At 42.4% G+C, this 15,551-nt stretch overlaps 1 protein-coding gene across 17 annotated transcripts in view; it reads left to right on the forward strand.

Annotated features, from left to right (window-relative positions):
• zmp:0000001200 (dedicator of cytokinesis protein 9) overlaps positions 1 to 15,551 on the forward strand; it is an 86,131-nt gene that overhangs the window by 52,482 nt on the left and 18,098 nt on the right. For all 17 annotated transcript variants that reach the window (XM_037109072.1, XM_037109086.1, XM_037109083.1 and 14 more), the window contains exons 7-27: positions 37 to 171; positions 3,533 to 3,707; positions 5,769 to 5,821; positions 6,990 to 7,064; positions 7,165 to 7,305; positions 7,920 to 8,132; positions 8,353 to 8,475; positions 8,948 to 9,030; positions 10,224 to 10,346; positions 10,587 to 10,666; positions 10,796 to 10,983; positions 11,165 to 11,230; positions 11,331 to 11,423; positions 11,518 to 11,641; positions 11,731 to 11,849; positions 12,042 to 12,128; positions 12,267 to 12,356; positions 13,624 to 13,739; positions 14,753 to 14,822; positions 14,908 to 15,033; positions 15,137 to 15,208. In XM_037109072.1, coding sequence (XP_036964967.1) covers positions 37 to 171; positions 3,533 to 3,707; positions 5,769 to 5,821; positions 6,990 to 7,064; positions 7,165 to 7,305; positions 7,920 to 8,132; positions 8,353 to 8,475; positions 8,948 to 9,030; positions 10,224 to 10,346; positions 10,587 to 10,666; positions 10,796 to 10,983; positions 11,165 to 11,230; positions 11,331 to 11,423; positions 11,518 to 11,641; positions 11,731 to 11,849; positions 12,042 to 12,128; positions 12,267 to 12,356; positions 13,624 to 13,739; positions 14,753 to 14,822; positions 14,908 to 15,033; positions 15,137 to 15,208 — 2,352 coding nt within the window. The remainder of the gene's footprint in view (positions 1 to 36; positions 172 to 3,532; positions 3,708 to 5,768; positions 5,822 to 6,989; positions 7,065 to 7,164; positions 7,306 to 7,919; positions 8,133 to 8,352; positions 8,476 to 8,947; positions 9,031 to 10,223; positions 10,347 to 10,586; positions 10,667 to 10,795; positions 10,984 to 11,164; positions 11,231 to 11,330; positions 11,424 to 11,517; positions 11,642 to 11,730; positions 11,850 to 12,041; positions 12,129 to 12,266; positions 12,357 to 13,623; positions 13,740 to 14,752; positions 14,823 to 14,907; positions 15,034 to 15,136; positions 15,209 to 15,551) is intronic.

Genomic DNA, 15,551 nt, shown 5'->3' on the forward strand with positions numbered 1-15,551 from the left:
CATGGACAAACACTGAATTTCTGCTTTTCGTTTCAGTCATTCAAGAGGAGGTATTTCCATCTGACCCAGCTCGGGGACGGCTCTTATAATCTGAACTTCTACAAGGATGAGAAGATCTCCAAAGAGCCCAAAGGGACCATTTTCTTGGACTCCTGTATGGGCGTGGTTCAGGTATGCTCTAAAATATCCCAGTCATCTCTGTCTGGTATTCCAAGGCAATGCTTTCTGACCCACTGACCTGTGAGGATGCACTGGGTGTGACCTGGTCCTTAATGGAAATGAAAGCATCTCTTGCCAGGAATAAACTGAGGCAGACGTGGCAACTTCCTCTTCACTATTCTTCTCTCTGTCGGTGTATTTCCCCACACACGGGATAAAATGTAAGCTATACTGGGGAAAATTTCAACACAAATCTCTCTAACAATGATGGACCGCTGCCGTGAGACCCTTTGGTGTTCATTTCCCTGAAACCAGAGCTGTCTCCTCCCCAGGGTCGAGCTTTACTGCTGACTCTCAGCTGGCGAAACAAGGTGAATGCTGAGGTCTCACTTCCGCGCACTTCCCAATCGATGCCACGTGCAAAACAGCTGAATGTGGGCCAAGACTTGGTGGGTGCATTATCATCTGTCCGTCATCCCAATAGATGGAAAGAACCCGATCGGACTGATGTGGCAGCCAGCTGGCGTTGATCAGATGCTTATTGGTGAACGAGATCGAAGCGTGAGCGTTTTTCCAGGACTGTCTCCTGTCCTGCGGAGGGGGAGAGTTATCAGGGCGTTTGACTGCTTGAAAGATCAGCGCAGGTTGTGGTGTCTGTGCCGTCCCCCGAGTTCTTCAAACCTCCAAAACCACCCAGTTCTCAACCGCAGACCTTCACTCTGTTACATTCCTCAGAGCTGGAAGAAGTGAAGGAAGAATGTACCTCCTGGTTTACTCCAGTCTGTGCCATAACAAACACTTTAACACAAACGCCACAATATAAGTCACATATTTCTGCATTCAAATGCCTAAAAATATTACATTGAGTTGTGTACTTGTATTAGTCTAAAAATCAAGAAATGTGCTCAAATTGGCCTGTAGTTCTTTTTATCACCTCAAGCTATCAGCATCAAACTATGCCTTTTAGTTTTCTTTATTGTTTTGATTGAGCAACCCCTAGTGGCAGAAATGACCTCAATAGAATACATAAGAATAATATTCTATTTACTATAAGATAAGATGTAAATACTAAAAATTATAAGACAATATTTACAAACTCACATAAACCTGAAATGAAGCAATTTTAAAGAAAGGAAAAATAGCCTCATCATTAATAACCTGCAGGACATTAAGACAACATGTGTATACATACAGCACATAGAAAATCTGGACCGATGCTGTGATGACCAGTTGATTACAGTCTTAACTTTAAACATCCATTGTGTCCAGGATTGGAAGAAATGGGATATGATTTTAGATATCATGCTAGATGCTTCCAAATCCTACACACTGGACCTTTAACTGCAATCAAACATATAACATTTTTCAGGTAGACTCCGACTGATACAGGAGATACAAACACAGATAACTCCAACACTGTCGATGCAGATTACTCAAATATGTTCTAGGAAGAAGAAGCCAAAAATGATCAGTCCAAAAAGTACACGTGGTTTAGATTTTATTTATCTGCGAGTCCATTCAACTTCTAATCTAAAATCTGTCTGTTTCCTCGTACACAATGAGGTAACAGACGGATGTTTGATTATTTTTCTGTCCCTGGCTGATCCCCTTTTGTCCACACCAGTTTTATGTGTCATTCTCCTGTGGCAGTTTCAAGTAAAACATCCACATGGTCTCATGTTCTCAAAACACGTGCCAATTTAGTTAGTTATTAGCTGATTCTGACAGAGCCTAATCAGTAACCCATTCTGTCGGCGATAAAACCCGCTGCTAATGAGCACAGCCTCTCGCATCCCATATATAGCTGAGGACTTTTCTGCTCTGCTCATTGAGACTTAAGCTCAACCAGCAGAAACTGCTGCTCTGTGATTCAACTGCAGATGTTTAACTCTGCTGCTGTAATTGCGTGGAGTGACATCATACTGAGCCTCGAGCTGCTCCTGGTGCTTTGTTAAGATGCCAGCGTATGCTTAAACACACCAAGAATTCACCACATGTTAATTAGGCCAACTGCTGTCCCCTTTTCAGTTAACAAGGAGCAAATGGGCTTGCGACTGATAATTGTGGTTTGAGGTTTTTATTTTTTTCTTTGCTTTCCTTTCCTTTCCTTCTTTGCCGTTCTTTTCTTTGCTTTTCTTTTCTCCTTTTTTTCTGCTCTGAAGGAAAGCAAGAAAAGTAAATTCTGTTATTAAATCTGATCTAGATTGTGTTCTTTCCCTTGTGACATGACCACAAATCACAATGTTTTGTTGTTGTTGTTGTTGTTGTTGTTTTTTGTTGTTTTCCTCATTGGCCTCTCTGGGCTTCTGTAGAAGTCAGACTCATTCCCTCGAGGACATGTGCGGCTGTGTTGTCTAGAAAATTGAGACGGGTCCTCCTTCCCATCAGACTATTAATTCCATTTATCAGGGCCTAATTTCTATTTCTCTCCGCGTTTATTCACCCGGTCTGCCGATAATGAGCCTTCCTTCCCAGTCACTCCCATTCTGCTGTTTCAACATCGCAGACAGTGATAACCATAGCATAACAATCCGCCGCCTGCTGACAATAATAAGATAACATCCCTGTTCCGCTAAAGAAACGCTGCTCGAAAACTTCATTAAACTGTTCAAGCAGCAGACCTCAGCAGAGCGGCTGCATCTCGGACAAACTGCGGCTGAATCAGCAGTTATTGGTTCTGAATGGGCTACGCTGTGAGCCTCAAATGGGACAGTGACATCATGGAGGTCATGGTTCAGCTCTGCAGATTGGGCTCCATCCCATTTTTCGAGAGTCTCTGCTTGCGGTCCTGGCAGAGCTGGAGGCTTTGTTACACAGATGGAAACACTCCGTCCCTCCCTCGCACTCCCGTTGTCCGTTCGCTTTCTGTGAATCTGGTTTTAGCCTCCCATTACTTTCCAAAAACAGTGACTCACACTCCGCAGATTGTTGCTAAATAGTGTCATTTTAAGCCCAACATATTGTGATGAAATCTTTACTTTGTATACACTTGTGTGTTTTTGTGGGCACAAACAGTATAACGATGGGGGGGAAGTGAGAGTGAAGGTGGAGTTGAAGTGAAGTAAGCTTTGTTTTAGATCATAAAACTAAAAGTCTCCTACAGTCTGTTGACCTGGCAGACCGTCAATGTTAACTTTGGAAAGTGAGATGAAACATTCCTTCAGTGCTGCCATATCCACGGTTTGGTATTTGATTTTTAAAATGTGAAAAACTAAACTTAGTCAATCAGTCATTCAGTATCAGGAAAACACACAGAAAGTCTTTGTTCTGTACTGAATTGTTTCTTATCTTTCATGTGTATATAATGTATGTGGTTTCCTGTGTTTTCCTCCTTCTGTCTTCCATCTGATCTCCTCCCGGGTCGCGGCTGCAGAACAACAAGGTTCGGCGGTTTGCGTTCGAGCTGAAGATGCAGGATAAGAGCACCTACCTGCTGGCCTCGGACAGCGAGGGAGAGATGGAGGACTGGATCAACACGCTCAACAAGATCCTGCACAGCAGCTTTGAGATCGCCATGCAGGAGAAGAGGAATGGAGACATTCATGACGGTGCGTGTTTTTACAGTACCTGAAGGAACGCAAACATGAGGTATTATAACTCAAAATATTATTCTGAATTAGTCACAATGTTACACAAGCTCTTGATAAGATGTGATGTATGGGTTTTTACAGTCTCGCTGAAACTTCCATGTTTTGGATAAAGACAACTTTTCAAATTCATCCCCTCCTACACTTTCCTGTTGTATTACTGATGGCGCCACTGCTGCAAGACAGTGTGAGCAACATGGCTACCGCTCATGGCGTGGAAGAATCCAGATTTGACCTAGAAACCTTGAGCGTTGTGTTATGAAAAGACGGCATAAAACACTTTTTCATATAAATAATTAGGCAGGTTTCGCTTCTCGCTGATCTTGTAAAAAGAACGCTGGTTTTCAAACATCTAATGGGGAAACACATATCAGACACGACACCAGAGAGCTCTCCATCGAGTGAACATACATCCGTTCATCACGTTTAACCCCACTTCTACCCTCCGCCTCCTCTGCCTCCTCCATCAGCGGGGTTCTTTTTATTTTGTGGTGTAGAGCTCCCACAGTTCTTCCAGTTGTTACGCCGTTACCTGGGGATAGCGACCGGGTAAAACAATGCTTCTTCCTGTGTTGGTCGCGCAGTAGCAGACGTAGTTCGAACTTCATTTTTTCGCAAAATATAGCCAAGTGAAAGATGATATCTATACCTATATGCAGATGATATCATTTTTCTAAAGCTGTTACACTGTGACATCAGTGTTTTCCTCAGAATGATAAGTTAAAACACAAAGGCAAATCTTCACTTTTCTGAGTCTGGAACCATGAAATATTTGGGGTTTTTTTTTAGAAAATGTTTTCTAATAATTAACAAAATAGTTATATACCTATATAATTATGTCAGCTACTTTATTAAGTGACGTTTTCAGCTTTACTCATGTATACCATTATACTATACTGTAGTTTAATTTATAACAAGCTCCTCATAATGTTTGCTTGCAAAAATGTTAACCTGTAAAATATTTGTAGTCAAGCAAATAGTAAACGATTTCCATCAGAAATGTAAAGCTGTATTATGGCATGAATGGTATAGACTCAAGTTAAGTACAAATCTTTACTTAAATACATTACAGTACTACAGTAAATGCTGCACAGTGGAAAATTTGCTGAGCTGCAAACATCAGACAAGTATTCGATTAGTCGATCAAAAACGGCAACAGAAAAAACGGCAAAAGAAACGGCAACTATTTTTATTATGAATTGATCACCTCGAGTCACATTTTAAGAAAGAAATGTCCAGTTTCAGATTCCTAGATGTGAATATATTCTTCTTTTCCCACTCTTCGGATTGTGAACTGAATATCGTTGGACTGTTGAGGTGTCACTTTGGGAACTTGCGATGGACATTTTTTTGTGATTATTTGAGAAAATGGTAAAGAATATTTGCTACTGAAAATGATAATTATTCATTGTCGCTGTCAATATGTGTCAGACTTAAATTAATATAGAAGCCACAGTGGTGACATTTTGTGAACTAAATTCCTGAGATGAAAAAGAAGATCCAGTAAATCCACTCATCATTATCGTTATATTTACTCTGGGATTCTGTATGTACCTGAGGATGTTTTTAATGACACATTCCTCATTCACACCAACATCCACTCATTACTGGTGGCTCACTTCCTCCTGGCGCCGTGGTTTAGTGTGGTGCAGTGCGTGGCTGTGTGGTAGCAGACCACCCAGGCTTTTAATGCTCACCTCCTGTCTCGAAGGAGGCTTAGCCGTGGAGGAAAGAGGCTGAATGCCTCCACACAAAACGCTCAACTAATCTTTCTTTAACTCCTTGGGTTTTTATTAATCACGCTGTGCACGAGAAGGAGAAAAACATTCTGCTTGAGGAGATCACTGAGCTTTCCTTAAATACACCGCTGGGACCTGCGGTATCTCCATCTCAATCCACTTGAATTGGTGTTTACCAAACGTTCACATGTCAGAAAGCGATTAAGGAGGTTTAACAACACAAGGGTTTTTTTTTTTTTTATTTATGCTCTGCAATCCAATGATTTCTTGTATTTTCCTCTAGATGATGATCTTGGAAAGTCAGACAGCTCCTCTGGCAGTATGGACAGCTTTCAGGTAGGTCCTACTTTCTCATCATTACACAGAGCCGCAGCATTAAGTCTCTGCTCCTCCACTGAAGATGTGAGGGAAACATGTGGCTTGAATTAAGATTTAAGAGTTACTGGTTACACACCTAATTTCTCAGACATCTATTTGTTGTTTTTTGAAGATCTGATCTGACATCAAACAGAGACATCTTGTCATGTGATGAGCTAAACCTCAGATCAGTTTCCACTGGATGACCTCATTCATTCAGTGTTTTTTGGGTTTCATCCAAAAGCACTGCAAGTGAAACGATCAGATGCATAAAATTCTGTGTAGATTCATGACTGAGACTGTCGTAACGCACAAACACTGAAATAGGCATAGCTGTTCTTTTCGTTGGATTTACTGTATTTATTGTGTTTACACCTGATTCTGTTGAAATGTTGGCTGATATACACACACTTTTAGAGACAAAAAATATGTAACAGAAGCGGGATATTTTACTGTTTAGCAATAAACTTTATGGTCTAAGATAACAAAAGTGCACTGAAACAGTAACCTTCACACATATGTAATAATTACAAATCATCTTAAAGTGTCTTTTTCTACACTATGTTCTTTAAAATCTTTCTTCCTTTATAAGTACCATATTCTGTGTGGGAAAAGGCATATGCATGCTTTTTTGTGCATCCACCTTTTCCCATTTTTTATACGTCGGCCTTAAAAAATGCATTCAACAACATTCAACTTTAGATATCCAGTAGTGGAAAAGGCTGACACTTGTTTTGACATAATGAGACCTACATTAGGATTATTCGTGAGGATGGAAACATCTGCATTCTTTAAATGATTTACTGACTGATGACTTACTGGAATGGATGTATTCCTGCTGCCGCATCACAGAGTGGTACGCAGCAGTAAAGCCATATGTGCATGGAAACTGGTGGTAACAGTTAACTGGGAAACAGCTTGACAGGTTACAGTGTGCAGCACTGAAATGTGCACTGGCACCACCTGACTCTGCCCAGAGCGATCAGCCTGTAAAATATGATGACTCGTTTCCAGATGCGCACAATTGACAAAAAATGTTCTAATGTTAAAAACAACTGAGTGCAAATCTCTCAGATGATGTTTCTGGCACATCATCACATCAGTTTCTGGATTCAACCAGTTAAGGACGTGTCTTTCTTCTCCTCAGAGCACAAGAGATATAGAGTCGAGGATGAGGAGCGAGACCAGACTGAAGCTGTTCACTCTGGATCCTGACACGCAGGTAAAACACATTTAAGTTTGATCATCTCATCTGGTGATGAGATCCAACCTAATGCTCTCTATCTAACACAGTGTAATACCTTCTGTTGTTCCGTCTTTAGAAACTCGATTTCTCAGGAATTGAGCCGGATGTCAAGCAATTCGAGGAGAAGTTTGGCAAGCGTGTTCTGGTGAACTGCAACGACCTCTCGTTCAATCTGCAGAGCTGTGTGGCTGAGAACGAGGAGGGACCCACAACAAACGTAAGACAGGCCACAATAGGCCCCTCAATAACAGAAATATCACCATCCGGTCAACTAAAGAGGGATGAGATGGGTTGTAAGAGCGGCCGGATGGACTCCCTTCATTATCGGGGCCTCTGAACAACTCCTGTTGGCCTAGCAACCATGCTACAGACTCAGTAATGATGAATCATCTGTGTAATGGAGTCTGATGTCCTGCTGTCCCTCCCAACAGAATCTGTCTGTTAGAGACTCAACATGATACTCACACACACACACACACACACACACACACACACACACACACACAGCAGATATTCTAAAGTGTGTTCAACCAGCTCCCTCCAGTGAACTATTAATGGAAAAGCTAATGGTTAAGCATCAGAAAGAGGGGCACCAATCCATCTTTTATATGTCCTGATCAATACCTCAATTTAGGAAATTTGCCTATATTGAGTATTAATACAGCAATTACAAACACAATTAGCAAAATTACTGGTTATATATTCATCCATTTGTATTGTATTGATTGTATCCTGTTAGGAATATCCTGTATGACAAAATGTGGAAGGTTTGAAAAAATTGTAACCCTGTAATCTTTCTAAAGCAGATTTGTTTCCCTTCTCCTTCTCCAGGTGGAGCCATTTTATGTCACCCTGTCACTGTTCGACATCCAGAACGGCAGGAAGATCTCCTCTGACTTCCATGTGGACTTAAATCACCCGTCCGTAAGGGGCCTGGTGCCCAGTAACACCAGCCAGTATATGAATGGGGGAGGTGACACCCACCCTGAAGGGCAGCGGTTGGTCCACGGGGTGCCAGAGTCAGCCTTGAAGTATCCAAAACAGGTGAGTCACGAAACTAAGACTGTCTGCAGGTCACCAAAGTTGTTCGGATTCATTCTCTGGGGAACATGAATGTAAAAAGTCTGTGCCAATGCCATTGCCATAAGCACAATTCTTGCTCAGAAACTTGTGTCAAGCTGCCTTTCGTTTCATATTTGTTAATTTCTATGTAAACTAGATATTAAACCTTGAGGAAATCCTAAAAACTTCATTGTCTCCACAGGGAGTATTCTCTGTAACATGCCCTCACCCAGATATCTTCCTTGTGGCCCGCATCGAGAAGGTGCTACAGGGCGGAATCAACCACTGTGCCGAGCCATACATGAAGAGTTCAGACTCCACAAAGGTACTGTGACCCACGCATGAACTTCCATCAGGGCCCTCCTCACGGGGCAGTATGTTCCCTCAGACTCAGCAGATTCCACCAGTTTATTCCACATTATACACAGATAATCATCTGTGTTTTTAAGTGCCGACCGGCTTCGCAAACTCTCAACAGAAGCATTGACTTTGGCTGTACAAATGTGGTTGTGCACCCTGCAGGGACTGTGGTGGGTAGTGATGGGATTCAGGAAAGAAAGAAAATATGTTAAGTGTCTTTTATGTGTGTATGAAAACTTAAGTGTGTGTGTGTGTGTGTGTGTGTGTATGTGTGTGTGTGTGTGTGTGTGTGGATGGCATGTTATCAAGACACATCTGTGTGAATCCGTGTTGAGACTGGCAGCATGCTGAATGTGTTACAGCCCTGCAGGGCTGAGACCAACTTGTGCGTCTGAGTGGTTAAACTGAACTCAAACTGTGTTCCTGTTTTCCACTAGGTGGCACAGAAGGTCCTGAAAAATGCCAAGCTGGCATGTAGCCGGTTGGGCCAGTACAGGATGCCTTTTGCCTGGGCAGCAAGGTACCTCTTTTAACAAATAAAATGATAAACCTGTATGTTCTGCTTGCTTGAATACCTTCTGTGTGCTTTACACCAGTACCAAATCCCGTAGAGATACACACCAACAGAAATTGTGCAGTCGTTTTAAGAAAATACTCATAGGCTGCGTTCAGACTGCAAGGACAAGTGGCCCTAATCAGATTTGTTTTGCTTTTGTGTGAGTCTTTGCACCACTCACCTGTGTGGTGCTAAACCCAGTGCAGGTCTCATATTTTGCGATGCGACCTCAGAACGATGAGTCATGTCGGAATTCCTTCCCATTTACATCACTTCACGGATACTAAGCTACTTTAAAGTAGCCCTTTACACCCTGAAATTTTGGATCAAGCTACACTCACACCAGTCCTGGCTCTAACTCCACATCCACACACACCTCCACTGCAGAAGTATCAGCCAAGAAGCTGTCATAAAAAAATGTGTTAATCTTTCTTCTCATCCTCATACTTCTTATTATCCGTCCATGAAATTGTTGGCTTCCACAGCTCATCAGCTGCAAATTCTGACTTCACTGGCTTTCCATATTTACATCTGTACTTTAGCGACGTGATGCGGGTCATTTCATGATGTGACCTCTGTGACAAGATAACACTGGGATCTGATATGGGCCAGGTTTAAGACTTGCTGCAGCGGCCCGGGGTTCAAATCCAACCTACCACCATTTGCAGCATATCATTCTCTCTCACATGCCAAAGCCATGAAAGCCCACCAAAATGATAAAATAATAAAATAAGATGAAACTGAGCAGTACGATTGAATTGAGCGCTAAGGCTTGCAGTGTGACTCCAGCCTTAATTATCTACAAAATAAACCTACATAGCAAATGAGAATGAAGCAATGACAACAACCATTCATGTTCCTTTCGTAGTTTGTGAAAGTTATTTATCAAGCAAAAATGACAAACTCTACCCTCTCAGATGTGAAAATGTTGTGCTTTTTCAGTTCAGTGTAACTTTAGTATCGGTTGATTGGAAAAATGAATAGCTTAATAAATTATGCAGCATTTGACTTTATCATCCAGGTACAGTATTGTTGTCCAGCGTGGTGCAGAGGATGCAGCAGTGAATTCAGGACAAGAGAAATGATTCTGGCTCTTCTTCTTCTTCTTTTTCTTCTTCTTCTTCTTCTTCTTCTTCTTCTCCTTCTCCTTCTTGCAGGACTTTGTTCAGAGATGCTTCAGGGACGCTCGACAAAAGTGCTCGTTTCTCAGCTCTGTACAGACAGGACAGCAACAAGCTATCCAATGAGGATATGCTCAAGCTGCTGGCTGATTTCAGAAAGTGAGTAATGCTTGTGTGTTACAAACTGCCTGAGTATTCCTGCAGATGTTCTGGGAAGAAAAATATGGAAAATATGCTCCTATAGGTTGCACTTTGGAAAGTGCCGGTCGGTTTTGGAAATAAGATGTTTGCTCACATCTGTGAATGTGGTTTGTGTGTATATACCATTTGTCACTGCCCTCTCTAGTCTTTGGTAGACGATAGCAAAGACTTAACTGCAGTTTATTTTCCTTTCCTCAGGCCAGAGAAGATGGCCAAGCTGCCTGTAATACTAGGAAACCTCGACGTGACCATTGACAATGTAGCCCCTGACTTGACAAGTAAGGCCTCTAAGTTCGCTCCATGCAGCCAACATGAGAGACATGAAAGCTGTTTCTGCTCAGAGCGGATCGGTCGCGTTGTCCACCGCCTGTTTATTTAGTCTTCCTCCCTCCTGCTTCTGTATATAGATTGTGTTACCTCATCCTACATTCCTGTGAAGCAATTTGATGTCAGCGAGAAGACCAACGTCTTCTTTGAAGTGGAGGAGTTTGTGCCGTGCATCGCCAAATGTTCTCAGCCTTTCACCATCTACAACAATCACCTCTATGTCTACCCGAAGCACTTGAAGTACGACAGCCAAAAGTCGTTTGCAAAGGTACCACAAATACGGGACTATGGTGTCTTTGTGACAGAAGCCAGGAGAGGCAAACGTGAAAAATTAATTAGTTTATTCTTTTCTATTTAATTTTAGCCCAATGGTTCACTGTTATACAGTGCACTCCTCTCTCATAGTGTGGTAAACTGGGTCGGTTCTGCTCGTTTGTGTCTGTCCTCAGGCTCGAAACATAGCTGTCTGCATCGAGTTCAAGGACTCAGATGAGGAAGACGCTGTTTCACTAAAGGTAAACTCAGATGTGTCCTGGAAGTGCTTTCAGTTATTCCCCGAGGGACAGGCCCTCCCATCGCAGGAACCATTGTATAACCATTGTTATCCTCCGGCAGTGCATCTACGGCCGACCCGGAGGACCTCTGTTTACCAAACATGCCTTTGCTGCAGTATTACATCACCAGCACAACCCTGAATTCTACGATGAGGTAGGAAACTCTGCACCGAATCTGTCATGATGCAGCGATGAGTGACACTCCCATGTATAAACCAGTAACTGTCTTGTATTTATTTGTGCTTTAGTATAAGATCGAGCTGCCCACTCAGCTCCATGAGAAGCATCACCTGCTCTTCACCTTCTACCACGTCAGCTGTGACAACAACAGCAAGGCCAGCACCAAAAAGAGAGACCTGGTCGAGACCCAAGGTAACAACACTGTTACCTGACTTTTTTCTTTCCTGGCTCAAAGTGCCAGGCTCTCAGCTGACTATCATACCTTCTATCTCTTCCCTCAGTGGGCTACGCCTGGCTCCCCCTGCTGAAAGACGGCCGGGTGATCATGAACGAGAACCAAATCCCTGTGGCTGCCAACCTGCCTGCTGGATACCTCAGTTGTCAGGAGGGTGCCAGCAAGGTAGAGTGCATCCGCAAGCTGTTGAAGTTCTTTTTCATTCTTTATTTAGCTGATCTATGTGCAGACCATGACTATTTGTAAATTTTGTTTTCAGAGATGCCAAGCCATCTGCCGAGATAATGACATGAAAATACGACAGCCGTACTGCTGAATTATTGAGTGAAGAACTGTAACTTTGTCTTTGTATTACAGCATTCGGGTCCTGAAGTCAAATGGGTAGATGGAGGCAAGCCTTTATTCAAGGTGTCTTCTCACCTGGTGTCCACAGTCTACACTCAGGTGAGTTTGTACCAACCTGTAAAGTGCATCTGCATCCTTTACCCTGTTTGTCCATCACTTTAGAATGCTGCCATTACATAGAAACACGGCTTTGTGGGGGAAACGTTTGTATTCTGAATGTCTTTGTGTTTCTTATAGGATCAACATTTGCACAACTTCTTTCATCACTGTCAGAGCCTTGCACCTGCGCCCCAGGTGACAGGAGGAGAGCTGGTGAAATACCTGAAGGTAAAACAGAGAGTGTAAAAGCACCTTTAAAACACAGCATAAAGCAGGTCAAAGTGCTTAACAAGTGATGGAAAAAAAATAAACATGAATTTAGAGACGACTGGAGACCAAGACAGCGATAAAATATGGATACAAAAACAAACATTACATTTTGCAGGTTCGAAGTTTAGGATTACAAGTATGAATATCTTCAGCTCATCTCCTCTTTAGTACAAATACTAACCCAAATACTTGAGTAATATGCTGATAAGCATGTTCAATATTTCAAATTAATTATTTGAATTTTACTTGATTCTGTTTCTATCAAAGAAAATCTACGAGTGGCTGCACATGCTTGACAGAACCTTTAAAAAGACTGTTAACATCACACGGAGTCATATTCAAACCACAATCCACAGTGTTGACATTTCAGCCGTGACTGATACCATGTAACCAAGTGCACACGTTCTGCAAGGATGCATAAATTGAGTATTTGGGTGTTAACTCTGAGGGAAGGACATTTTTTGATGCCTAAAGGGAAGGGTCCGACATGTTTTCACACTAAACCTTCTCTGTATTAACTTGAAACCTTAACGTCGGCTCTTACTCGCCGTGAAACCACAGACTGTCACACTTGGTTGGGGCTGAATCACATGGAGATTAATGCTCCACTTTGTGCTGCGGGTTTGCCAACAGCGCGTCCTTCTGGGCAGTTTGTGCACAACATTTTCTGTAGAATTAAACTGTCCTTTCCTAGAAAGATCAGACTGATACCCACAGCTGCCATGATTCTATCTCCAGTTTCTTCGGGTAGCTCAGTTTGCCCGTCGGTTCCGGTTCACTGTTCCCCTGTCGGACGTTGACATGAACAGCAGCACTTGCTCCAATGCATCTCTCGGGCTCTAATGTCAACACAGCAGTGAACATGAACAATGGCCTGAGGGTCAAGCAGCGATTCTGCCAAATGACTTGGCAGGGCTTGTGTTCTTTTTCTTGTACACACACACACACACACACACAGGCGATGATGCACCCATACTCTTCCATGTTCCAGGCAACTGAGGCATTAGGTGTGGCTGATTAGTACAGAGTTGTTCACGCATTTCCTCCTGTTGTTGTGCCTTTTCTATTAGTTTCTTCACATGTAGTAATTTATTAGCCTTCTGTGGTTTGACTGGAGAAGGAAAAACAACATCACCATGGTCCACATTCATCTCCTCGTTATACACAATAGGCTACGCAGTCAGGATGTACATAAGCATATCGCTGTGATCTTTCACCCCCTCAGAGTCTGCATGCCATGGAGAGTCATGTGATGATCAAGTTCCTGCCCACCACCCTGAATCAGCTGTTTAGGGTGCTAACCAGTGCCACCCAAGAGGACGTGGCAGTCAACGTCACCAGGCAAGTGTCTCCGAGGCAATCCTTAATTTACAGTTCAGATGATATCTTGTAAATTCTAATGAACTACCAGAGGTGGATCTGGAAATATTCTCAGCATTTATTTGTTCAAGAGAACTCAAATAAGTTTGTTTTTTCCGAGGTACAATGCGTCATTAAGACGGCAGTGCACACGATCGCAGCGGCTTCTCCTGTTCCTCATTACCACCGACTCTTTTTATTACTCATAAATGTTTTTACATGTCTGTCTTCTATTTATGCCCAGGGACTTTTTCACTTTCAGTTGCTTTCTTTTTTGGTGTCTTTGTCTACTGAATGTTGTTGCCGTGGAGAACAATATTTTGATCACGTGCATGCCAAAAAACATATATATAATTTTAAAAACATCACTTAAAATGGCGTGTTTTGGTTTCTTTTACTGTCATGAAGTCAGTCTCAACACACCTGATCCTCCTTCGGTGAGACTTTGTGGTGTGCAAGTTCTTGTATGAATAGATTAGTAAAGTTTACTGGACAGGGTAATAGCAGTGTTTGCAGGGCTTCTTTTAAAGTCAAAAGAGAAAAGAAGAAGAAGATAAAAGAAGAACAAAAAAGGAAAAGTAAAACAACATAGGTATTACATTTTAATACAATAACAACACAGATGTGTCTGTACTGGGGTATTTAGTTGTGAGATGTTATTTTTGTGTTAGCTGAGATTTAAAGGGGATTTAACCCAACCCAAACTTTTCCCCATGCATTTGGCGAGCAGCTGTTTCTGGTTAAATCAGAGGGATGTTAAGTCCGTCTCAGCTGAGGTTTGTTGTTGCCATTCGTTACTTGGACACAAAATCGTGGGAAAATAGAGTCCAGGTTGAAAAATATGGATTAAATTTAGAAATTTTAAAACTGAAATTGAATGGATGATGTTATGAATGAAGCATGTGTGTGTCAGAACTGTTATTAGCCGTCTCAGCTCCATTCAGATCCATTCCCTCACATGTGCTTTCCGCTTTCTGTCCACTGTTTCCTTATAGAGTCATGATTCACATCGTTGCACAGTGCCATGAGGAGGGTTTGGAGCACTACCTGAGATCATATGTGAAGGTAAAGATCACATGCCATATATCATAACTCACTATTCCTGTGTTGTGTTTGGACTAATAGATTTCTTTTCATGTGTCTGACACAGTTTGTATTCAAGACCGAGCCACACACGTCCACCACCACCCGAGCCGTACATGAGGAGCTGGCTAAAGCCATGACTGCTATCCTGAAGCCTTCCACTGACTTCCTCACCAGTAACAAGCTCCTCAAGGTAACACATTTGTACTCTCTGAAAAGGATCACACAGTGTGTGATTATAACTGACACGAATTTCCTCTTTATTGTTGTCTGATTGATGTTTGTCTGCCTTGCAGTACTCGTGGTATTTCTTTGAAGCCTTAGTCAAGTCCATGGCTCAGTACTTGATTGAAAGCTGTAAAGTGAAGGTAAGTCTGCCACAGCATGTGTGTTTGACTCAGGGGTGTCTGCTTTATTACAGCTTAGGTGGTTCACGACATGCCAAGTCTTGTGGACAGCCGCAGCACCACAGTCAAAGTATTATGTATCCACAGTCTGTTCCCACACTGTTGTGCAGTTTAATTGGCCGCATTTGTTCATACCCCATAAGAAACCACATCCCTGTGTTTAACCTCCACTGGCACAATGTGGAGCCGGCAGTGGAAGCGAGTACATGCTCCAAAAGAGAAGTCAGACCAGTGTGGAGACTGAAGGCTGACGATATTCTATATTTTTGTTGATGTCAACTAATCCTGTGAAAAAAGACCCAAA

This window comes from Acanthopagrus latus, chromosome 9, assembly GCF_904848185.1.
Source record: "Acanthopagrus latus isolate v.2019 chromosome 9, fAcaLat1.1, whole genome shotgun sequence".
Classification (NCBI taxonomy): Eukaryota; Metazoa; Chordata; class Actinopteri; order Spariformes; family Sparidae; genus Acanthopagrus; species Acanthopagrus latus.